This window comes from Octodon degus, unplaced genomic scaffold (assembly GCF_000260255.1).
Source record: "Octodon degus isolate 3935 unplaced genomic scaffold, OctDeg1.0 scaffold00022, whole genome shotgun sequence".
In the NCBI taxonomy this organism is placed as follows: domain Eukaryota; kingdom Metazoa; phylum Chordata; class Mammalia; order Rodentia; family Octodontidae; genus Octodon; species Octodon degus.
The window spans coordinates 18,884,522-18,909,915 of NW_004524598.1; the positions used below are offsets into that span (position 1 = coordinate 18,884,522).

The window sequence follows — 25,394 nt, forward strand, 5'->3', positions numbered from 1 at the left end:
AAAGAAGAGTAACTGAGAAACTATACGTTATCTCTACATTTGGCTATCTTCTGAACGTTGAGTGCCAACAAGGGATGTTATGAGGCTGATTCATAGACTTCTGTCCACATACGCATATGAAATCATGCTGAGTCTTGAACAGACAGACCCAGTGCCGAGTCTCTAGCATGCTACAAATTCTAGCCCTCACGGATTTCCCCTTGGGAAGGCTCACAAAGCAGAGCCTCTGGTGAGAGTTGGAGAACGGGAAAGCAACACCATGGCCCACGAAGAGGTACACACAGACAGATACAGGCTTCCTTCAGTTAATCAGTCCAACCTGAATCTTCCGAGGATGCTGAGCAATTGTGCAGATGTAACCAGAGACCCGACTCAGTCGCTGTTAAGTAAATGGGAGAAGAGCTGAACACTGATTTAGTCAGAAGGAAGCTTTTTGAATCTGACAAGGTTAATCAAATCCCCTCAGGATTTACCCTGAAACCTTGTACTGCAGATTGTAGATCCTTTGTCAGTGCCAGCCATGTGGATGAGTCACAGCCATTGCTTGACCAATTTGCTCTCTGTGAAAGCCTGAGGCAATATTTTCTCTCCATGTGACTCTCCTTAGGCACACTCTACATCATCGATCACTTTCCTCTGTGGCCCCATAATCTCCTTGATTAGAAAATTTGGGACACAACTGAGTTACAAGATGTTACAGTACAGGTTCTCCTATGTCCTGAGTCTTCACTGACATTGAAAGGGTAGGGCCAAAATGTTGGCTGTTCTTGAAGGTCTTTTTCTCTAATTTTTGGTCTGCAAACTTAAGTTTTTAACCCTCCAGAAGAGAAGTTTAATGATATGATTACCCTATAGCATAGGCAGTTGAGCTTAACCTCACCATCTATCTGAATATCAAACATCTTTGACCTAACAGGGAACAGGTATTTTCCATCAAGTATTGATATGTTAAACTTTAAATCCCTACAGAATGTGAAGAACAAAAAATATTTAAAAAATAGAAATGAACCATTAAATATTTCTACACAGAAATTTAGAAATCTAACCATATACAGTGTTGTAGCAAGATGGTCCTATGACATTTTTTTCTTGTCTCTTATTTTCATTTATTACTTTTTTCTTTTAAACAAACATTTACTTGAGAGACACTATAGCAGTAATTGATATGACATGACAAGCAGTACGTATTTCGAAGACCAGAATGACAGGCATTCCAAGCATGGCCCTAGTGTTACACATTGCTATCATATTTCTCATTATACAGGTCTTGCTTTATCTTGCTCTTAACCATCCAGCAGAAAAGTACAAAAACGAGGTATAAGAAGTAAAGCCATATTCATATACTGAGCTGTAAAAGGCTCAATTCAACAACTTCTGACATTGCCAGTCCTACGGATAACCCACTACTGTTATGGACTACTGGACTATATTGGATTATTTTGCTGAATTCACGCACCTACAATATTTAAATGGCAATGCAATACCCATCTCTGACAAAACTAAACAAAAAAGGGGGATATAAATGACCATTTTATAGTGAAATACATGTGTGTGTGTGTGTGTGTGTGTATATATATATATATATATATATACACATACATATACATATATAACCTGTTTATACAAAATAGGATAAATATACAGCTTTCTCTTAATTCAGTAAGAAAGATTTGTACTAATAGTGTTTGGACAGGATGTCATGCCTACATCTTATACTATGAATACTACGAAGACAACAAAATACGATGTATTAATTATTGTAACTGTACTACTAACCTGTTTTGAAACTGTCTCATTGCTGCTTCTCAATAAAAATAAAAACAGAAAAAAAGAAGGAAACCTTCTGAAAGAGAGGGCTTAGCCTCTTCCCAAGTCCTCACTCCCAGGGCAGCAGGTTCTTAAGCTGCCTGTCTCCACTGCGCTGCCATCCTCTTGCCCGCCTGGCTGCCTGCAGGGGACAAGCTTCAGTGTGAGCCTTTGGGACTCCGACTTGCTCATCCCCCATCTGCCTTGTGCATTCAGTCTAGCCAGGTTCCCAAACCGTGCACACCACTTCTCAGAATAAATCACATGTAACACACACACACACTACAAACCACACTTCACATTACATAAACTTGTCTGAGTGATTACTCTTGTTGGACCCCATCTAATTGATAGAGTAATGCCTGAAGGGCTTGAGTTGGAGTGTACGCGCACTTGTGGGGTGTCCCACAATTTCACTGGAAGGAAACAGATACATCTATGGCATACTGCCTATAAACATAAAATTTTGCCTTCGCTGCCATCAGATATCATAAAGTAATCCCACCAACAATGAAATAGTGGGCTAGGAGTTTAACTCAGTGGTAGAGGGCTGCGTGGAGTGCACCAGGCCTCGGGTTTGATTCCCAGTGAACCACCTCGCCTTCAAAGATGAACTATGGCCAAGGTGTGTCTAATGTTTCAGCGAGCTGATGAGGGCGCCCACCTGTGACACAGCACACACTCGGTGTCTCAGCAGGCAGCTCTCTGCAGCTTTGTGCTTTAGAATTATCACTACAATTTCTGCTTTTGATTCAAGTTCATCAGAAAAAATGATGCGAGTAGTTTTTCCTGATCCAGTACTATTTATTGTACAATACTATTTGTTGAATATTGATATATCTGCATTCTTTCCACACTGGGTCACTGTTCGATCATTTCTAAAAGCCTGCTGGTCGGTGGGCAGAGAAGTTTTGATCTACCCATAAGGACATTAACAAAAGTTAAAATTTGTTTTGGAAAGTTTGGTAACATAAACAGCATTAAAGTGTTTAAATGTTGCCATTTCCTGGAGATAATAAAAATGAAATCCAATCTAGCATCAAGCCAAATTTAAACCACACAGGTCAGGTTAGGCCAGAGATATTTCAAGAAATAGGTTTTCGAAAAGGGGGTAAGGGCTGTGAAGCCATTGTTTTTGGGTTCAGGTAGCAAACACACAACAGATGAGTGATTTAGGAGCACTTGGCTGCCTTTCTTTTTCCAAAGCTGCCTATGAGAAATACACTAAGTATCAAGAATATTATTTCGTATCACTCAGCAAACAATGCATTACAGAAATGAAATATTTCTTGAATTGATATGCATTCCTTTATAGGGAAGAAGTGAAATGGCGTAGTAAATACATCCCTGGAACTGGAGTCAGAACGCACACCTGTGACGTGCCAATAATCAAGCTTTAATGCCTAATAGTCATGTTCTAGAAATGAAATGGGGTTACAGTGTACTTTATAAATCCTGCAGTAATACGTAAGGATACTAATTTCTTACAAAAGCAGTCTTAATAAAATACAGTAGACACTACAGAAGAGTCACTGGTACTTATTTTACATTCATGTAGTGTATTTTATGAGTTGAGGGCAATTTCCTTATTTGAGCAAATCTGTACAGAGAAGTACAGTTTTTCTTGGGACTATTTATGTTCTTTACATTGTATGATGTACATGTACCAGTTCCCCACAAGGAATGTAAACAAGTACTACAAACATGTACAATAACAAAAATGGGGCTGGCGAGATAGTTCAGCAGCAGCACAGCACCTGGCTGGCAAGCACAAGGACCTGAGTTTGATCTCTAGTAAAAAAAAAAAAAAAAGGTGGATAAATAATGAAAATGTTCTGTAAATAAATTAAAATTGAAAAAAAAACCTTTATCGGGCAAATCTTTCTGGATCTTGAAGAGTACTTTATGTCCCATTCCTTTGTTACATTTACATTTGCAGCTTACATCAGTATCCTGAAGGAGTCCACGTCAATAGCCAGGTCCTTTCATGTGAGTACTCACAAGCCCTCTCCTGGATATTGAGCGGCGCTAAGCAGTAACACAAGCACATGGTCTCGCTAAGGAAGAGAGTAAAATCAGACTTGAGGCACTCAGCCAGTCACTTCCTGCTCCAGTCCAGAGCCCCCAACACGATTCTGGCAGCGTCTGGCTGTGGTCCTGACCACCCCCTATTTTCCCACATAACTACTCCCCACTATCTTTTCTAAGACACATTTTATTTTTGAGTTGTCAAGTCAGTGTTATTCTAGTTGAAGAACAAAACTAGTCAAATTATTTTCATGGGTAAAGTTTAATTCTTAAAGTAGAATTAAAAATAAGTAACATGTAAGAAATACTCCTCAATAGTATACCAATACTTTCTAAATTAATAATTCGATGAAGTATTGTTATAGAGGGTAAAGGCCAATATTTTTTAAAGTGTAACTGTACTTTCAAATTTATAGCCTAACAACAAGTATGGTATTTTAATGTAAAGCTTCCAAGGAAAGTACGTATCGGGTGTTGAAATTCAACTGAAGGCATGACTTTGCTCTTCTCTGATCATAACTTTAAAAGCACTCCAGAAGAAGCCCACCGCAGAGCACGACGCTACACAGACTGCTGCTTCTTTTCCAGAGACTTCTCAATGTCATCAAGCACCTGAACTGCAGCCTTGGGAATTCGAGTTCCAGGGCCAAACACGTTGGAAACACCAACTTCATACAGAAAATCATAATCCTGTTGACGGAATTTGTTTAGCTGTTAAAAAAAGTTTACTTCTAATGTCAAGAAAACCAAGCTAAACAATGAATGTTTTCCTTCCTTCTTTGCGTCAAGATGCATGACCTTCCAAGTAGTACACTGTGGGTTTGTGGGACACAGAATTTTTCCTTGATTGTGGGCCCTTACTCATAGCTAAGGGCACCACCCTCAACCCCACCTCAAGACCAAGACAAAAAGAGGAAGCACAGCTACATACTTCCCGAGGGATGGGCATTAGGGATTGATATCCTAAATAGTATCAACTGGAAAGAGCCCAAATGAGTCACTAGCCCAACCCCCAACAGGAAGACACCCTGTTCTGTATTCGTGTCTGCTTGCTATGTGACTCACTTTCCCATTTGATACTGGATTTAATCAATTTTACCTGAGCAATGGTGCTTGTAATCTCATTGGTTGACCACAGTTTGGTCCCACCTCATGCCCAACTAAACAAGTTCCCATGTATTCTCCACCACCTTAGACCCACCTCACCACATGGTTTTCCTCTATAAAAGTCCTGCAAGAGACAGCTTCCTGGGGGGAATTACCTGCTCGCCCACAGGAGCTTTCTTTCTCTCAATAAATATATTCTACTCATAAAAAAACAGAACAAAAAAAAAAAAAATCAAATGTAAGCCACCCAGACGTTGGTGGTGGTAGAACGTGGTCTGACCCCAAGGATTTCCCAACTCTGTACCGTAACTTTCTCTTGCTTCATTTTCACTGTTTGTCATTATTTGCCCTTAATGTGGCTATAGTTTTAACTTTGCAGGGCTATTTATCTCTTCCTGAGTATTTTATCTGCAGCTAAGAAAATGGTGGCACTTTGAATTTGGCTTTGTGAAGTTGAATTTTCTATAAATAAAGATTAGTTCTTTTTTTTATTCTATATGTCTGTTTATTGTAATCATCGGTACAAATTGAGCATAGAGATTGCCAGGGCACAAATATGCCCCCCCTTAGGTTAGGGTATCTCAGCGTCAGAGAATCTGTAGCTCTCGTGTCAAGCAGAGCATGGCCTCTGAGGTGCTGACCCCGATTATGAACGGCAGGCCACTCTGGGCTGGGCAATGCTGCACAACTTTTTTTTTTAACAGCACAATTTGCACCCTCAAGGGATCATAACTGGATAATAAATTACAAGGTCATGCTAACTATTCTCCAACAATTTCTTTTCTATCTCTATTATATTCTTAAAATGTTCTTGTAAAACTATGTATTTTTTTTACAATTTATTGAATATAGGGTGTCTCACTACACAGATTGAACTCGTAGTGATCCTCCTGTCTCAGCCTCCCGAGTGCTGGGATTACAGGCCTGCGCCACCATGCGCGGTGTCAGTGGCTGGCATGGTGCACCTGAGTTTCTGGGGCCAAGATGGCACATGGTACCTGGGATCAAACCCCGGTCCTTGTGCCTGCCAGGCAGGTTCACTGCAGAGCTATCACTCCAGCCCCCAAAACTATGATTTTGTAATGACACTCAACATACCTTATCAGTTTGAATTACTGAAGGCAGAGATACTGTGTCATCAGCTTTGTACACCTAGCATCTGACACATAAAGGCATTCAAAACTTGTTACTGTCCCTGGGCAAGGGCTAGAGGTTTTAAGAACACATAAGAAAACTGGATCAAATACGGGTGCAATTGTCTCCATACCAGTGATCAGTAGACTGGTAGGTTATTTCCATCACTGTCTCCTAATAATTTTATGTGCCATATGTCCTGATGTCTGAGTTACAGACTTGGAATTGAGTACTCAACTGGAAAAGAACTAGGGATGAACCGTGGTCCCCTGTGCCTGAGCGCATCTGCCCAAGTGGCGCTCTCTACAACTGCGCTATGGGCAAGCCCCAGTAAGGGTCATGTGATCGCTAAACTTGCCTGCAACAGCGGGAGGCCGCTGTGGCTAAGAGCACTGGAGAACCCTGATTATAGCACCACACTAGTGAAGATGAAGCATGTGCTTATTCCACCCACAGAAACTGCACTCTCACTGGTAGGGACAGGGCCTGTATCTGTTTGACTACACACTACAGATTAGTGCCTTCTAACCTTAAAAGTAAGTGACCTTCAGTTGAAGGGCAGCAGCATTTTACTCAGCTGTGTTCCCTGTGCTATGGTTTGGACCAGTTCTCTGCAGGTCATGTATTAAAGGCTTGGTCCTAGGGCCCCGGTGCTGTGGGGTGACAGGGCAGCTTTAGGACATGAGGTGTCACAGGAAGGCTCCAGGCACTGGGAGTGGCCCCTGAGAGGCTGCCTCCTCCTGCGAGTCCCGGCCACAAGGTGGGCAGGATCGCTGCTCCCCAGCACGGTCCGCTGCCTCCTCACAGGTCCAAAGGCAACAAGGCCATGGGCCCCAACTGTCAAGACTGGGAGCCAAACTAAACCCATTCACTGTGCAAGCTGAGTACCTCAGACGTTTGTTACAGTAACAGACATCTGACTTGCATGTAGGAACGTGGTACCAACGAAGAGAAAAGCAGACATTTTGAGTACCTTCACTGTATTTCTAGGACACCCAAACTATACACAGCTGTGTCATAGAAAATTATCCTTAGTTTTTTTAAACTTAGAGGGGAAAAACAGGGCAAAGAGCTAAAGATTTAAGTAATTCAAATATCTAGAAACTTAGACTGAGTGAAATGTTGAAAATGGTCATCTCACATAATACTTACATTTTATCTCAATTTTATTTCAAATTAAATATTTCAGGCAGCCTAATTATTTTGATTCCTACATTTAAAATCACACTTAAGACCTTAGGTATTATTGACTCTAACTATAAGACAGAATTGTTCCTCAGGGAGACAGTACTAATAACACCCTTATCTGAATGTGGTGGCACATGTATACTGTCCTAGCATTTGGGAGGCTGAAGCAGGAGGATCACTTGAGCCAGAAATTTGACAGTAGCCTGGGCAACACAGTGAGATTCATTTTGTCTCTGTTTCTCATTTATTATTTTTGTTTTTTCTTTATGTATTTTGTATAGGGTCTCACCATACAGCTCAGATTCATAGTGATCCTTCTGTTTTCAGCCTCCCCAGTGCTGGGATTACAGGTGTGCACCACCATGCCTGGTCTCTGTGGTCGGCTCAGGGGACCCGGGGGTAGGGCTAGTGGAGCATGTGATGCTGGGGAATCAAACCTGGGTCCCTGTGCTTGCCTAAGCAGGCGCTTAGTCCACTGAGTTTTCTTGGTGGCCTTTCCGTCTGTGTCTCTATCACTCTATGTCTCACACACAAGTACACATATACAAATAGTGAAAGCAACTGTGAGTATATTAATAAAAGAACTTTATGCTGACTATATATATATAAAACCCTGCGAATTGATTTAAGAAAAAATAAGTGACACTTAGCTCTCTCACCAGTGCTACACTGTCACTAATCTCATAGTTCCCTGTGTACCTATCTTCTCATTTCTTAAGTGATATAAATTCATGATTTTTATTCCGAGTTGTAACCTAGGAAGGAAAACCGTGGAGGAGAAAACAGTCCTACTTCCCTGAGCAATTTCTGCTGCAGCGGCAGGGTCTTCGCAGCCTCTACAATCACCTGTCTGGAACAGCCTCGGACACAGTTCTAACTTAATATTTTTCCATTCCAGTAATAAAGGAAAATCTAGCATGAGTAGAAACTAGAATGGAAATAGGTCATTTTTACATTTTAACTAATTATTTTAATTAACTAGGACAGCAACTGGAGGATGGTGTCGTCTCGTTCTTTTGATAAACTAGCATCCGTTGTCACCTTGCGTCCACGTCTCCTTTTCTAAGATCGCCCACTTTTCTGGTTAGGGGTCTACCTCCTTTCCTTAAGCCTACAATCTGAGGACAAGCTGCTTCCATTTGCCATGCAGGTATTTTTGGCTCCAATAAACTGTCCTTCACCCAAAGTAAAGACATGATCTCTGCAGTATTCTAAGCCGAATGTACTTCAGACCATAGTTTCTGATTGGGCAGTACTGAGGGATGGGAACATGGAAGAAACAGAAGGGTAGCTCCTCTGTAGCAGAAGCGAGCTGCCCACAGGTTGCTCCCACCAGGAAGAGGCGTCCTCCTCAGTGCACTCAGCGGCCCAGATGCTCACTGTGTTTACACTCTTCCCTACTCCAGGCGTGAGGCAGCACTGCTCGACCCTGCTCTTTCTCCATCACTGACTACTGACTACCACAGCAGATACCAACTGCAAGGTACTGGTTTGTATGGATACAGTTCTGTCATAGAACTGTAAAATATAATGAGTAGAAAAGAACACTCCCTACTTTGGCTTCAAATCTCTAATCTTTTGTCCTTAGAGCTACACATAACCTATCACTGCTCAGCAGTCCCCCTCCAGTAACAGGAAAACACGACAGCACGGAAGTACCTGTGGTGGGATCACCCCGCCGCACATGACGAGGATGTCGGGGCGACCCAGGGCACTCAGTTCCTTGATGAGCTCGGGAACCAGGGTCTTGTGCCCCGCAGCGAGAGTACTCACACCTACCGCGTGCACGTCGGCGTCCACCGCCTGCTGCGCCACCTCGCGGGGAGTCTGAGCAACAGAAGGGAAGGGGCGGGTTGTTATCCCACACAGTGGCCAGGAAAAGCCTGCGGCAGACGTGGCATCTGCTAATAGCCAACCTTCAGGTCATTTCTTATAAACTGGGACACTAATACTCCATGTTTCACCCTTCTAGAATTCTTTAATTTTTGCTTTTTATATTAATATAATACATGTACATAGTGATAAAATATAAAATGCATCCTTTTATGAAACATTAAAACAAAATTGGGAATAACTACAGTTAATTTACTGTGTATCATGATCTTAGAAGAATGGCCAATGTTACTCCAAGCACAAGTTATAAAAAAGAAAGAATTAAACGAAGGGCATACACTTGGCAGTATCAGTGATGCCATTCATAGTACTAATGAATGAACATCAATACTGCACTTACTTCTAGCATTAAAATTTACCAATTAGGTCCAAATTATAGAAGAAAATAGTTCCCCTAGAGAATTTGTAAGATGAAGCATTACAAGCAAAAGGGATCACTTCCTATCATCTCTCCAAAATATACCTGACGCCTTCAATACCAACATTTACCCAGCAGGTTATACAGTACAAGAAATATGAAGAAGTAAAAGACTAAATCCAAAATACAATACTGAAAAGTAAATCGTAGCCAGGCATAGGGGTGCATTCCTTTGATCACAGCACTCCAGGAGGCTGAGGCAAGACCAACAAAAGCCTGAGTCCACTCTGGGCAGTTAGTGGAAACACTTCCTCAGAGAAAATGAACATGTGAGGGAGCTCTGCCCGCGGCTGTCCTGGAGTTGCGTAGAGCCCAGCTGCCCCTTCGCACCCTGCACACTGCCGGGGAGACTGTGCAGCGCTAGCTCCCCACCCTCCCCCATCCTGCCTGAGTTCCACTGAGCCCAGCCACCCATTCTCTCCGGGAAGACTGCTAGGGAGACATGACTACCACAAGGACCTACAGGAACCTCAGGCGCTCTACCCTGTGCCAACCCACAGTGGAGAGAGCCTTGCAGAACTCTGGCCTGCAAGATTATCCGATCCTTCTTGAGCTGCGGCTGGCCCGCCTCCTTTCAATGAGGTGGAAGCCACACTAAAACCCACACAGCAGGAGCGCTGGTGAGCCCACCCTGTCCTCCCATTCTCCTGAGAGCCCTGCTGACCCGCACCCGGCCCACCTATGACTGCTGCAGAGTCAGGGAGAACGCTGGGGGCTTTAAAAAATGACAACAGGAAGGAACAAAGGCAATCTCAGACCTCTAGCCCACCCAAAACAAGTCCAGGAAACAAGGTCATAGGATTACTTGGAAGTCACACACCTGAAATTTCTGAGATGACAGCAACTGAAGTAAAGAAACAACTCTATCGGGCTATGAGGGAAATCAGGTCAGAACTAATCTCTCAGGTAAAAAAGGAAATGACCACAATCATGAAAGAACTGCTCGATACATCTAAGGAAGGCATAGATAAAAAAATAAGAGGAGGATAGGGAAATGATGGAAACATTGAATGAACAACGCAGAAAAGAGCTACCATGCATGAAACAGATTCAAACAGATATCCAGGACATTACGAATTCCACTGAAAGCTGACAAAACAGAAGATAAAATTTCAGACCTTGAAGATAGCATTGCAGTTAGCAATCAGGAAAGGAAACACTGCTTAAAAACATGTGAGGAGTACAGATCCATGCAAAGGCCAGGTTCAATTCCTAGTACTGGAAAGAAAGAAAGAAAGAAAGAAAGAAAGAAAGAAAGAAAGAAAGAAAGAAAGAAAGACAGACAGACAGACAGACAGAAAGACAGAAAGACAGAAAGACAGAAAGAAAGAAATCTTCACTTTTAAAAATAGAATGTTGGGGGCCGGGGAGATGGCTTAGGAGAATAAGCGCTTGCCTGGCAAGCACAAGAGCCTGTGTTCAATCCCTGGTTCCGCAAAAAAAAAAAAAAAAAAAAAAAAGAATGGGTTAAGGGCTGGAGAGATAGCTCAGTAGAATAAGTGCTTGCCTGACAAATGCAAGGTCCTGAGTTCAATCCTCAGTACCGCAAAAAAAAAAAAAAAAAAAAAGAATGGGAAGGAATGACATCAGCAAGATAAAGGATGGGAAGCTCCAGAGTCTCCCACAGAGACATGAAGTTAATAACAGTTTATAAAATCAATTCCTTTATGAAAACTGTAGAAATGAGGTGAGAGGCTACAGCTCCGAGGTGAGGGCATAATTAATGAGAAGGATGGCACAGAGGAGCTGTTTCACCATCTGGAATCTGAATGCAGCACTTTAGGCCAAGAACTTTATTTATGTATTTATTTTTGTGGCCTGCTCAGTCTGCCCTGGGGCGGGGCTGGCATGGCATGTGGGGCTGGGACTGAACGGCAGTTCCCTCCCTGCCATTGCCTAAGCTTGCCTAAGCAGGCGCTTTACACTGCTGAGCTCTCTCTCTCTGGTCCTCAGCAACTTTCTTTTTTTTTTTTCCAGAAGAACCAGGGATTGAACTCAGGCCCTTGTGCCTGCCAGGGAAGCGCTTATTCCACTGAGCCATCTCCCCAGCCCCCTGATCCTAGGCAACCTTAAAAGTTACTTTTTAATTACTAAATTATGAGCTGAGGTACCAAAATCATATTCACTTCAGCACCAATGAATTTGTGACACTGCTAATTCAGGAGTATTTAAATTATTTCATATAAAAGGCACCAATACAGTTTTCATTGTAAATGTGAAAATGTACAATCAACACCAGTTCTGGAACTTCTATACAAGTACAAGCACAAAAAAATCATCAGCATGTGAATGTTCTGAGTTTGGGAAGATGCTGTTTATGATTCTGCACACTCAAGTAATGAAGTTACTTCAAGGACATCGCACAGCATAGAAATAAAACCGTGAGCCTGTGAGAAACAGGATCCTGTAAATATGTTAAGAAATATGAATTGTATTTACGTCATTACACCCAGTACCTTCTTAAGTAAGGATGGATTTCTCTTTCAAAACAATGCAGAGGGGCCGGGGAGATAGCTCAGAGGCGTAAGCGCCTGCCTTGCAAGCACAAGGACCTGAGTTTGATCCCAGGTACCACATGTCATGCCAGCCTTGGAACCAGGCATGGTGGCACACACCTGTAATCCCAACACTCGGGAGGTGGAGGTAGGAGGATCACTGCAAGTTTGCGACCAGCATGGGGGCACAAGAAGTGAGCACAAGGCTAGCCTACGCTACATAACACGACCCTGCCACAAAGACAAAACAAAACAATGCAGAAACTTCATAAGGGACATCTTTCCCACCTATTAGTTAACTCTCAAAGAGTAGAACAAGACCTCTGAGCTGGGTGTGGTGGTGCACACCTGTAATCCCAGTACTTGGGAGGCTGAGGCAGGAGGATTACTGTGGGTTTGTGGGCCACTGGGCTATACAGTGAGTTCAAGACTGAGTTCTTGAACTACATGGCAAGACCCTACCTTAAAAAAAAAAAAAAAAAAAAAAAGATGTCTTTGAAAGTAATCCAAAGCTTAATAAAAGTTTAATTTCTTAACTACATTTATTTTAGCAAAGCTTGACTTAACGTGAGTTATAATTTATTATTATTTGTCATTAACTGGATTATATGTCTTCAACAATAGAGAATAAGTTAAATATTTTCTTTAATGATTTAAAAACTTCATCTTGGTCTATCACCATTTTTCTTACGGCTGACACTCTCAAATGGCCCTGACCAACTTCTTCGTACCTGGAAAAGTGGGCCTATGTCCACATCGAAGCCGAGGTCAGCAAATCCCGTAGCGATGACTTTGGCTCCTCTGTCATGGCCATCTTGTCCCATTTTTGCCACAAGAAGACGAGGTCTGCGACCTTCACGTTCCTTAAACTTGTCAACTCTAATAAACAGTTTAAAAGACAACAACAATTAAATATTAACTGTCCAAAGGTAAGATATAAAAACCAATTTATGGTAGTTTCCCAAGAACACCTAATCCACCTTCTGACACTGGGTCGGTATCTTTATGTCACACCGAAAGCCCCATCAAACCCTGAATGCACCCCCTGTGGCCCTCAGAGGAAAGGTTAAAGGGCAGCACTGGCTGCAAGCCCGGATCCCTGAAAATACCACACTGAAGCTAGATGAAGCGTGATAGTTTTACTCTCCATAGTCACCTTCTTGCAGAATACAGCACCCAGTTATACTGAAGTATACACTAAAAAGTGCCTTTCCGAGCCTTTCACACAGATATGTCCCTCAGCAGAACTTTGAATTCTCCACCTACCACCTAGCCTTCTCAAGTGTGAACTTGCCCAAGCTGAATGCCATAAAGCGCCTATCTGGAACAAATTCTATCAAAATTACATCAGCAGTACTAATTGTCATTAAAAGAAAAAAAAGTTACTCTTGATAACTGTGACCATGACTTTTAAAATCTATACAAGTACTGCCGCACATTTTTAGTGGAAAGTGTATCACAAAGGCTGAGAATACCCGTCACCAAGAAGCCAGTTTTCACACGTTGAGGGACACGGGCACACCATTCTACATTTCTATGCCAGGGGCACCAGAATTATTTACTATTATTATGAGCTTGTGGAAGAGGAGGGCCTCGAGATGGTGTGGGCAGGAAGCCGGCACACAATACCTGGGAGGGAAGGGGGTTTGCGCTCCCTGCCTTTACCCTTGTTGCTCTGGCTCTCTTCTGCTGCCTTGAACTGTCGCCCCCGTGCCGTGCCTTGTCAACCTGCCCTGGAACCAGCTGATTACAGACTGAAACCTCTGCAAACTGTGAGCTAAATAAACTTTTCCTTAATTTTGGGTGTCTGGTATTTTATCTCAGCAATAAGAGAGAACAGTAACTAAGATGGCTCCATTTTATTTATTTATTTTTTGGGCACAACCAGGGATTGAACTCAGGCCCTTTCGTCTGCCAGGGAAGCGCTTGTTCCACTGAGTCATCTCCCCAGCCCTAGATGGCTCCCTTTTAATCTAGGGGGCCATGGCCATGTGTTGAAGTCCACCACTGACCAAAACATCAACATTTTACATACTAGTACATGAATATATAATTATAATTATATACTATGCATAATAAATTACACTAAACAACTCATTACTTATACATTAATTATATAATAAGGTCACAATGTAAATATCAAATACCTAATTTAACATTAGTTTAGCTAGAATTACAGACTAACAGGAAAGTGAATTCCTGTTCCTCCAAGTTATATGTGAAAAGACTTAAGCCTTCAGAGCATCTGAGAGGATTGTGTTCATGGCAAAGGTGAAACCCAAGCCTAAGACACCTCAACTACAACAGCACAGCACTCTGGGAGGCTGAGGCAGGAGAATCACAAGTTGGAGCCCAGCCTGGCAATTTAGTGACTCATCAAGACCATGTCTAAAAATAACAATTTAAAAAGAGAAAAAGGGGTGGAGGTATAGCTTTGAGCAAAGGCTTTAGGAGGAGTGTAAGGGGAAAAGAACAGGGAAGAAGAAATGAAAGCAGAGGGAAGGGGTGGGGAGGGGTGGGGCCAGGGCAGGAAGGAGGGGAGCGATTTCACATATTACCTCCTTATAGCGGATGTTATCTCCTTACTTTCTCCAAATTCCTGGCGATACGCTCCACTCACCATACGATCACTAGCTTTATGTTCACCAAATACTTTTTTCAAAGCATCTGTGATTTCTCCAACTGTACATCTAAAATATTAGAGTACGGCAACATTATTTTTCAAATAGATATTTGTTTACAATGTCAGTATAATTAGACATATCATACAAGTAAAAGACTATCAAAATCTTAACAATGCTTTTAGTTTTTCCCCATTCACTGTAACGTTGACAACTGGCTTGTCCTGGATAGCTTTTATCATACAGGTATGGTCTTCCTATATTTGCTTTATGCTTTTTATGACAAAGAGGCATTGGATTTTGTCAAAGGCCTTTTCTGCATCTTTTGATATGAGCATGTAGTTCTGAACCTTGCTTCTGTTTGTATTACATCATATACTTAGGGATGTTGAACCATCCTTGCATCTTTGGGATGAAATCTATTTGAACAAGGTATGTCATCTTTTTGATAACAATGCATCATTCTATTCCCTGATATCTTGTTGAGGATTTTTCTATTGGTGCTCATTAAAGATACTGGCCTATAGTTCTCTTTTTCTAGCTGGTTCTTCATCTGATTTTGGGAGCAAAAGATGGTGGCTTCCATAAATGAACAGGAGTGCTCCTTTCCTTTCAACTTCTTTGAACAACTTTAGTATTGATGCTATAATATCCTTAAAGGTTTTTAGAAGTCACTTGTGTATCTATCAGGTCCTGCGGTGTTTTTTGTTGGGAGATTATTTGTTACTGAGACAATTTAATTGCTTGTGATTGGATTGTTAAGTATACTTACACCTTGAGTTACTTTCGGTAGTTTTTCTGTGCTTAGGAATTTGTCCAATTTGCTAAGTTTTTGAAATACAATTTTTCAAAATAGTCACTGTCTTCTGGATTTTAATAGTGTCAGCTACAACTTCATCTTTGCCATTTCTATGTGCATGCATATCTTTTTTCTCTTTCACTTGCTGAGTTTTACGAAGGGCTTACTTTTTCTTTCAAAGAATCAGCTCTTTGTTGATTTGTTTCATATTTTTTTGTAAGACTCAACTTAATTTTCACTCTCATCTTTATAATTTCTCTTCTCAGTTTTGGTTTGGGGCTAGTTTGTTGTTTCTCAAGAACCTAGATTTCTCATAAGTTATTTACTTGGGCTTGCTCTGTTTTCCTAAGGTGCACGTGAATTGCAATGAAGTTTCCTCTGACAACCACTTCCAGAGTCCCAAAGGTTTTATTGAGTTGTGCTGTCATTGTCATTAATTTCCAGAAATTTTAAAATTTCTTCTTTGACTTCTTCCGTGAACCACTGGTTATCTAGGAGTATGTTTTTAACTTCCTAGGAGTTCTTGCCTTTCCCATATTTTGTTCTGTCAAGTTCTATTGAAGCAGAGTCGTAGGATAGTAGGGGATGATTTTAGTACTTTTATATTTATTTAAGTAGGTTTTGTGGACTAATATGCAATCTATTTTTGGAAAAGGTACCATGTGCTGTTGGAAAGAAAGTAAACTGTTGCAGATGGGCGGAATACTCTGCATTTAACCTATTAATTCCATATATTCAAGTGCGTGGCTTACTTCTGAAATTTTTAGTTAATCTTTCTCCTTGAGAAAGTGGGGTGTCAAAATATCTTACTATGATTGTGTTAATGTTCATTTGATCTTTTAATTTCAGCAGTATCTGTTTCATGAAGGTAGGTGCTCCAGTGTTTGGTGTACATGTTTACTAATGTTATCTCTTCTAGCTGGATTGCTCTTTAAATTAGTACAAAGTGCCTCTTGTAATACATTTTAACTTGAAGTTTAGCACGTTAGATATTAGAATTGCCAACTATGTTTATTTTCATGGTCTTCATGAATAAAATGTGTTTTATCCTTGAGTTGTAAGTCTATAAGTTTTTTGGGTTCTTTTCATCAGATGGGTTTCTTGAATGCAACAGATTGTTGGATTTTTGTTTTTTTGATTCAGTCAATCTGTGTTTTTGATTGGACAGTTGAGCCCATTAATACGGACAGATATCACTGGGATATGCTAGTTATTTATGGTCATTGTCTTATTTATCTCTTGGCATATCATGTTTCACTTTTCCTATTTTCTTTATTGTTGAGTATCTATAGACCTCACTAGCTTCCTGTGTTTTTAGGTGTGTCTAATCCTGTGTTTCTGTCCAGAATATTCTTGAGTATTCCCCGTAAAATCAGAAACAAGACAAAGATGGCCACTATCACCTCTGCTATTCTACATAGGACTTGAAACATTAGCCAGGCCCATTAAGCAAGGGAAAGATATAAATTGGATACATATTGGAAGGAAGAACTCAAATTATCATTATTTGCAAACAGTATTCATCAAGAAGCTCTTAAATTAGTAATCAACTTCATCAAAGTAGCAAGACATAAGGTAACATATAAAAATCATTTGCATTTGTGTATACCGACAATGAACAGAAGGAGAAGGAAATTATGAAAACAATACTTGTAGTAGGGGCTGGGGAGATGGTTCAGTAGAATTAGTGCTTGCCTGGCAAATGCAAAGGCCTGAGTTCAATCCCCAGTTCTGCCCAAAATAAATAAATTAATTAAAAAAAAAATACTTGTAGTTGCTTCAAGAAAAACAATATACTTAGGAATTCACCTAACCACAGAAGTGAAAGCCCTCTACAAAGACAACTACAGCGCTCTGCAGAAGGAGATTAAAGAGGGCAGCAGAGAATGGAAGGATGCCCCTGCTCTGGGAAGGACAGAACAAATACTGTCAAAATGGCCTCACTTCCAAAACTGCTACACAGATTCAAAGCAGACTGAATCAAAATACCAATTGCATGCCTTTTAAATATAGATAAAACAATTCTAAAATTTATATGGAACCAGAAGAGATCCCAAATAGGAAAAGTAATTTTGGTCAATAAGAGCAAGGCAGGTGTACAGCAACACCAGACAAGCGGTGGTGATGAAAACAAAGTAGGACAGAAAAAACATAGATGCGTGGATCAATGGCTCAGTGGGGCAGAACTGAGGACACAAGACCTCCGCAGACATATTCAACTACTTGATGTTTGACAAAAGGGCCACAAGGACATGGTAGAGGAATGGCAGCCCATTCAACACGTGGTGTTGGGAAAATTGGTTATGTGTTTGTAGAAGAATAAAACTGACTGAGCGTGGTGGTACACACCTGTTATCCCAGCACTCGGAAGGCTGAGGCAGGTGGATCCTTGCAAGTTTGAGAACATCCCCGGCTACAAAGTAAGCTCAAGGCCAGCCTGAACTGCATAGTGAGACCCTGTCTCAAAAAAAAGGAAAAGAAAAGAAAGTGAACCCTTACCTTTTACCATATCCTAAATTAACATAAAAATGGATCAGAGCTCTAAACATAAAACCAGAAACATTAAATCTCCTAGAAGACAAAATATATTTGAAGACACAGGCGTTAGAAAGGCTTTTCTAAATAGGATTTTCTAATTGACCTCAACTGCATAGGAAAGAGCAGAAAGCATCAATAATGGGATTCTAATTCACTAAAAAGCTTCTGTACAGCAAAAGATTCAATCGGTAAAGAGATAAGGTGCAGAATGGGTAAAAATATTTGCCAGCTGCTCATCAGAAAGGGAAATAATATCTAGAACATATTAAGAACTCAAAAAAATTAAATCTCCTAAAATTAAAGATCCAGTAAAGAAACAGGCTAGAGAAAATGAACAGACACTTCACAGAGAAGAAATACAAGTAGCCAACACATATATGAAAAAATGTTCAACATTTCTGGCCATTAGAACAAGAAGATTTCATCTTACTCTGGAAAGAACAGCAATCACTAAGAGACTAAACAATAACAAATGCTGGTGTAACTGTGGCAAGGAATTCCCCTTACACTGACAGCAGGATTGCAAACCAGTACAGCCAAGGCAAACAGTGTGGAGACCTCTCAAGGGACGGAAACTAGAAATTCACACGACCTAGCTATCCCTCTGCTGCATCTTCTCCAAAGAGCTTAAATCATACTACAGTGATGACTGCATACCAATGCTTACAGCAGCACAATTCATAATAACTAAATCCTGGAAGCAGCCTGTGTATCCATCAACAGATGACCGGATAGACAAAATATAGTTTCTATGCACAATGCCATTCTCAGCTATGAGAAATTTAAGGCCTTTATAGGAAAATGGATGTATCTGGAAAACATACTGTTAAGTGAAATAAATGAGACACCTAAGTTCGAGTGCCATATGCAACTCCTTATTTGAATGAGGCAAAGTAAAGCAAAGAAAATGAAAAATGCCAGATAGTAGGGGACAAAGGGACAGATTTCACACAGTAGGGAAGTGCACAATGAGAGGGGGTGGGAGGGGAAGGGGAAATGAAAGTTATGAGATACACCATGCGCAGAGGCCTAAGACCCCTAATCAATGCAAATATTTTCAGCCATAACATGTGCCAAGACAGTGTGAACAGGTATGGAAAATGGAACTGGTGAACCACAGGAGGAGAAAGAAGATCAAAAAACAAGCCGCACTATGTGCAAATAACTGCTCCCTACTGCTTGAATTAAAAACATGTACCAATATAATAAAGTAAATAAGAAAGGAAGAATTATTTCATGTGTGTGGTGTTGGGGAAGAATGATTTTAGTATATCATGAAAACACCTTTCCTGACAAAACTGCCAACCGCCTAAGACAGGAACAGGGCCTACTGCTGCCCTGCAATCCCGAGACGGGTAAGGTCTGGTCGATCTCGTGAAGGAGTCCTTGACCCAAGCCAGGCGTTGTCCCCGCAGGGCACTGTCAATTTCCCGCTTGATGTAATTAATAAAAAGGGGGGACATGTGGGAGGCGATGGAACGCTCCTCTTACACTTTCCCTTATTTGGGCAAGAAATGCTGCAGCACCAATCCCTGCTTGCCTTGGCATCTTCCCGTGGTCCTGGACCTCTGCTACCAATCTGCAACTAGTCCCACCCAACTGCTTTCACTACACGGCTATTTAGACCCTGCTCATTTCCTCAATAAACGAGACTTGATCAGAAAGCCTGTCTAGTCTCTGTCTCTTGTGTCTCTTGCCCTGTCTTGTTCATCCCCATTCCTCCTCCAGGTAATCACCCCACATCTCAACTCACGGGACGAGTCACTGAAGTACAGTGAAATACATAAATGTGAATATACCCCAAAGTATATGTTTTAAATGCACAGATACATTTAAGAAAAACAAGAATTTATGATGGTTTCTATTAGTTTCTTGATGGCTCATAGCACCTATATGATTAACCTATTGAAATATTTTCTACAACACTTCCAGTATTTGAAATCTCCAAACCTGCACAGCCTCACCTTGCGCGAGCTGCATCCACTGCGAGGGCCAGAATGTTCCCGTCTCCACTGGCAGCGCACTGGGTGAGCGCGGCCAGGCACTGCTCGGCCAAAGCCTGATCCCTGTTGGCCTTGATCTTGTGAACAGGAAAGAGATGGTGCACATGAGCAGGGAGTGAAACACACCACGAGATCTGACCCCGATACCTATTATAAGGATGCAGTTTGTTCCACATTCCTAACCTCAGAAATAAGAAAAAAATCCAGAAAAAGTATATAACCTAAGAAGTATATTTATTCTTTTTATTCATTCACTCAGGAAGAATTCTGATTTGGTCATGGGCTTAAAAAAGACTCAAAGTTCAAAATTACATAACAATTACAAAGAGATCTCCATTTTTCTTAAACTGGCCCTAGAATCAAGGAACCTCTGTCATCCAACTCTTGCACTATGGTATAACCTTGAATGATTAAGAGAACTTCTAATCATCAGTTTCCTTGTCAAAAAGGTATCAAAATAATAAGTCTGTGTGAAGTCAAGTAACACACAAAAACAACAATTTAAGAAAATTACTCAGTGCAATGTGATACATAGTTCAATAAATAACAAGTATTTCTATATTGTCATTACTGAATTTCTCTCATACAAAACAAAGTTTATTATCATTTGTAGTAAATAGAGCCCTCAAACTTTGAGGGAATAGAATGAAAACAACTAACCCAAGATACAGACACTTTGTGATCACTGAAAATAAAATCCTATATACTAAGTAGGGCCTCTGAAATGACAAAATATGACCAAAGAGTCATTATTATTACTGATTACGTTGAAAATAAAAGTGGAGGTAATGTTATTAGCATCTGCCAGTAACTCCAGTAGGAAAGCACTGAAGGCGACCTGAGCAAAGCCTATCAGATCTCTAGGGGGAGGGGAGTACTGGGGATGGACCCCAGGGCCTCGTGCAGAGCTGCGCACCAGCCAAAGGCTATTAGATCCTATAGAACATTCCAACTAAGGAAGAACAGTAATATCCTAGACAATCCCAGCAGCTGTGAACAGAGAAAACACACTAAATGACTTTGCCTCCTGCCTCCGAAATAGCAGTAATTACAAAAGCCAGGGATCAGGCGAGCAAGGCAGCTTGACTCAGCAGAAACAGGCAAGTTAGGACGGTAAGAAGTGGGATCGCACTGCCCTTCCTACTACCATATCAGAAAAGGACACAGCAGTCAGTTAAAATAAAGACATGTGCAACCCTAAAATGAATACAGTTCATTATAAACCATAGCTTACTATGTGGTTAATCTGAACTGTCAGCGTGACTGGGCTAAGAAGTCCCTAGTGTTTCCAGCTGGAGGCGTGGCCCAGGAAGGAGCATGTCACGCTCTAGTCCTGCTCCTGTGCTCTTTAAAACAAAAGTTAAAAAGAAGAAAACTAACATCCACCCTGTGTGGGGCTGTGAAGGTCAATGTGGGACTAGCCAGTGTCCAGAAATAGGAAAGTAATGGCTATTGATACCTTTGTAATTTTTTCAATCTGCTTCTTGCGCACTGAGGTATTATCAATGGACAGAACTTCTACAGACTCTTCTTTCTCCAACTGGTACTTATTCACCCCAACAATTACTTCAGAACCTGTTAATTTCCCAAAGGAAAACAATTACTTCCACAGTAATTGTTTGATGACTGTGCATTTTCCTTTCAGGTGGTTTATAATAATCTATGAGCAGATTATTATGCATTTTCCTTAGAAGTTCAACATTTACAAGTAGTATTCTTAACTCAGTGAACCTTCATTTCATTCCACCAACTATGTTACCTTCAAACGGAAGTTAACATTGCCTTCTAAGCACCAAGTCTCAGCAGGCCACCTGCGCGCTCTCTCTCACCAGAATCTATTCTCGCTTGTCTTCGTGCAGCACATTCCTCGATTCGAAGTTTCGGGATTCCCTCCGCGACAGCTTTGGCCATTCCACCCATTTCTTCAATTTCATTAATGAGCTAGTAAGAAAAGCAGATTGATAAAACTTGTTAGCTCTGAGTGTTGTGTGATAATAATAATTAAAATTATAAGGTCTAGTTAAATCTTATAAAAAAGGAATTACGTAAGTAGCCAGGAAATTAATTAAAATTTTGTGTTTAAAGTCATAGTGATACCTGGGCACTTATTGTTAGCTTGTTCTGGAACTCTGAGGAGTGCCAAGACTGAGGGGCGCTGCACTGAATGAATCACCCCCTCACCCCCGAGAGATAACAATTAGAAATGATTTGGGAAATTTCCAGGACCTTCACAATTTACTGGGTACCATTCAGCTTTCTGTGACCCGATTAGCATTTCTGTACAGTACAAGACAGAAATGGCAAACATGTGGCACTGTCCCAGAGCTACTGAGACCTGTTTTTCTCATTAAAATGTGACAAATATATAGATTTGATGACTTCTGAAACCTACAGGTACCAAAGTAGGACTATATTTAAAACACAACAGAAAAGCTAATAAAGTATATTCTAGGGGACCGAGGAGATGGCTCAGTAGAATAATCACTTGCCTGGCAAGCGCAAGGGCTTGAATTCAATCCCCGGTTCCGCCAAAAAAAAAAAAAGAGTGTATTCTAGAAAACACAAAGCTTGTCACTCAAGTCTTGAGAGAAAACCAAAGATACTAGCAATTCTCTAATCTTTATTGCTAGTTATACCCTCTAAGTTGTCAAACTTACATAATGAAAAATAGACTGCAAAATGCAACTGTGCTTTTTATTGGAACAGATACAAATCTCTCTCTAATGAAACCAGGAAATACCTCAATCTTCAATCACAGTCATATATAAAGGCAGAAAAGAGATGACAGAAAGAAACAAGGCCAAATCTGAAGGATTCGAGAACAAAGAATCTATATCCGAGTCTACAAAAGACAAGTACATAATAGAGACTAAAAAGAGAATACTTGTAAACTGCAACTGCCTCTTTCATTTGGATAAAAACATAAATTTTCTGTCTATAGAAAATTAGAGAAGAAAAGGGCCAGCCTGATAGCTCAGCAGACTAAAGTGCCTGCTAGGCAGAGCGCAGCGGCTGGGGTTCAATCTTGGGGCACGCTGAGACAGCGATGGAGTGTGGTGTGAGCCTGTAATCCCAGCACTTGGGAGGCTGAAAACAGGAGAATCACTGTGAGTCCAGTCTATGTAGCGAGACCCTGTAGGCCCTATAAACCCTGTCCTGAATACAGAAAAACAAAAACAAAAACAAAAAAGAAAATTAGAAGAAGCAACAGATTATCAAGCGCCTAATATAGGAACAGTTAAGGTAAGATATTTTATTGAAATAAAAATTTTCATTCTAAATAGTAAGACTAGAGAAAAAGCACAGAGACAATACAAAATGCAAGAGAACTTTAAAAAAACACTATAAACATTCTCGTAATATGAAGAGATTCTGCACTCATAAAACAACATAATACTACATATTAGAATAAATATTGGGAATCAAAAATGCACTCAATTACAATATGACATTGTTGAGCATGGTGGTGCACAACTGTAATTCTCAGCATGTCCAGGCTGAGGCAGGAGGTCAGAAGTTTGGGGTCAGTCTGAACTATAAAGTGAGTTCAAGGCCAACTTCAACTGCATAGTGAGACTGTCTCAAAAGACAAAAAAATTAAATAAAATATGACATTAATTTCAAAACATTTAACTACAAAGATAAAGGTAATTAGACCAAGTTGATGAAATCCTATAGAAGTAAAAGCCCAAGACGTGTGCTGTAGAAATGGTAACATCGCATATTATTTAGAGAGGTGCATTAGCTTTGAATAGGAGTTCTAGACTGAAGAAAAATGTCAGGAGGAGACTGTCAAAGAAATTATTGTATGCAAGAAAATTTCCAGAGCTACAAAAATACTTTCGGAAGGCTGAGATGGAAGACTCATTAAAGATTCAGTACAAGGTAGGAAAAACTACACATACCAACCAAGGTCAATACCAATGCAAAAAGTAAAAAATCTTGATGCTTCCAGAAAGAAAGGTCACAAGGGAGAATGGAATCAAATTTCTGATTAAAACTGTTGGAAGACAGAATAAAAACAGACCAATGCTTACAAATTACTGAATGGAAAAAATTTCAAGCCTAGTTAGCTTATCAATCAAATATAGTAACAAAGACATTTTCAAACAGGAAGTAACTCCTGCGCACATCTACAGGAAGCTGCTATGAGAAGGCCTTCCAAATAACAGAGACAGACGCCAGACTCAGGACTGAGAGCTTGACACAGGAGCGAGAAAATATTCCCAAGACTATGATAAAGAGAAACCAAAGAACAACAGTGGTTAGAAGGCCTAGAAAGAAAACAAATCAAAAGAAAACATACAAACACCTCAGAAAAGATTGGGCTATAATTATTGCCCTATGAAGAGAGGAGAGAAAAAGAAGGGGTGTGAATCAGCTAAAATATCAATTGCTGTATCAGAAAAAAAATGTCAAAAGCCTAATTTCTGAAGTCTAAAGTTGAGAAACGTAGAAGAAACAGTACACGTATATATGATTTAAAATTATGTGGATTAAAAGCAGCAACAAACAAAGAAGTGGGTAGCTCACCTAAGAAACAAGATCAAAAATGGCAGAAAAGGAGCAGTGCTGTTTTGCTTAAGTTCTTTAACACTTGCAGTCTTCTTAACTCTTTGAATACAATTAATACAAATTCAAAGGTATTTTTAAATCAAGTTTCAGTTTCGAAAGTTATGAAATCAAATGGAAATATCCTTTTCCTCATATTTTGAGGAACATATTTATTAACCTTTGATAGAAATTTAAAACTGTTTACATATAACTTAAAAAAATCTATAAATCCTGACTTATGAAACTTTCAAGCAGTTTCGAGAAGGAGGAGCTGACCTTCAAGGCGGCATCGAACACGTCGTCGGTGAGGGACTCCATCATATAGGATCCTCCCCAAGGGTCGGCCACCTTGGGGATCCCAGACTCCTCCTGGATGATGATCTGCGTGTTCCTGGCAATCCGGGCACTCTTCACAGTGGGCAGCCCCAGAGCTTCATCAAAGGAGTTGGTGTGCAGAGACTGAGTCCCTCCAAACACGGCTGCCATCGCTTCCACTGCAGTGCGGATGATGTTGTTGTACGGGTCCTAAAGCACGCGTTATGGGAGAGCAAAGCACAGCCAAGGGACAGACGGGCAGCTGTGACGGGGCTGTAGGTGAGCAGCGACGGCTGCACACTGTCTGCCAACATCCACCGCAGTCTTCAGAGTATCAGACAAACTTAGACGAATCAGTAATAAGCCAGAAGTGGACTTCAGAGTCAAACTGTGTGGTCTGTGCTCAGACACTGCCTCTTACGACCCTCTAAAACATCCAACAGTGTGTTGCACCTACTTTTATCCTGCTTTTTTGAAACAGAGTCTCACTGTGTA

At 40.8% G+C, this 25,394-nt stretch overlaps 1 protein-coding gene across 1 annotated transcript in view; it reads right to left on the reverse strand.

Annotated features, from left to right (window-relative positions):
- Nucleotides 1-4,077: 4,077 nt before the first annotated feature.
- The window catches only part of Mut (methylmalonyl-CoA mutase), a 45,164-nt gene continuing 23,847 nt past the window's right edge, over nt 4,078-25,394 (reverse strand). The window contains exons 6-13 of the mRNA XM_004628272.3: nt 24,861-25,109; nt 21,860-21,971; nt 21,490-21,605; nt 19,992-20,107; nt 14,628-14,759; nt 12,801-12,948; nt 8,923-9,090; nt 4,078-4,524 (exon numbers count right to left, since the gene is read on the reverse strand). Coding sequence (XP_004628329.1) covers nt 4,396-4,524; nt 8,923-9,090; nt 12,801-12,948; nt 14,628-14,759; nt 19,992-20,107; nt 21,490-21,605; nt 21,860-21,971; nt 24,861-25,109 — 1,170 coding nt within the window. The 3' untranslated portion in view covers nt 4,078-4,395. The remainder of the gene's footprint in view (nt 4,525-8,922; nt 9,091-12,800; nt 12,949-14,627; nt 14,760-19,991; nt 20,108-21,489; nt 21,606-21,859; nt 21,972-24,860; nt 25,110-25,394) is intronic.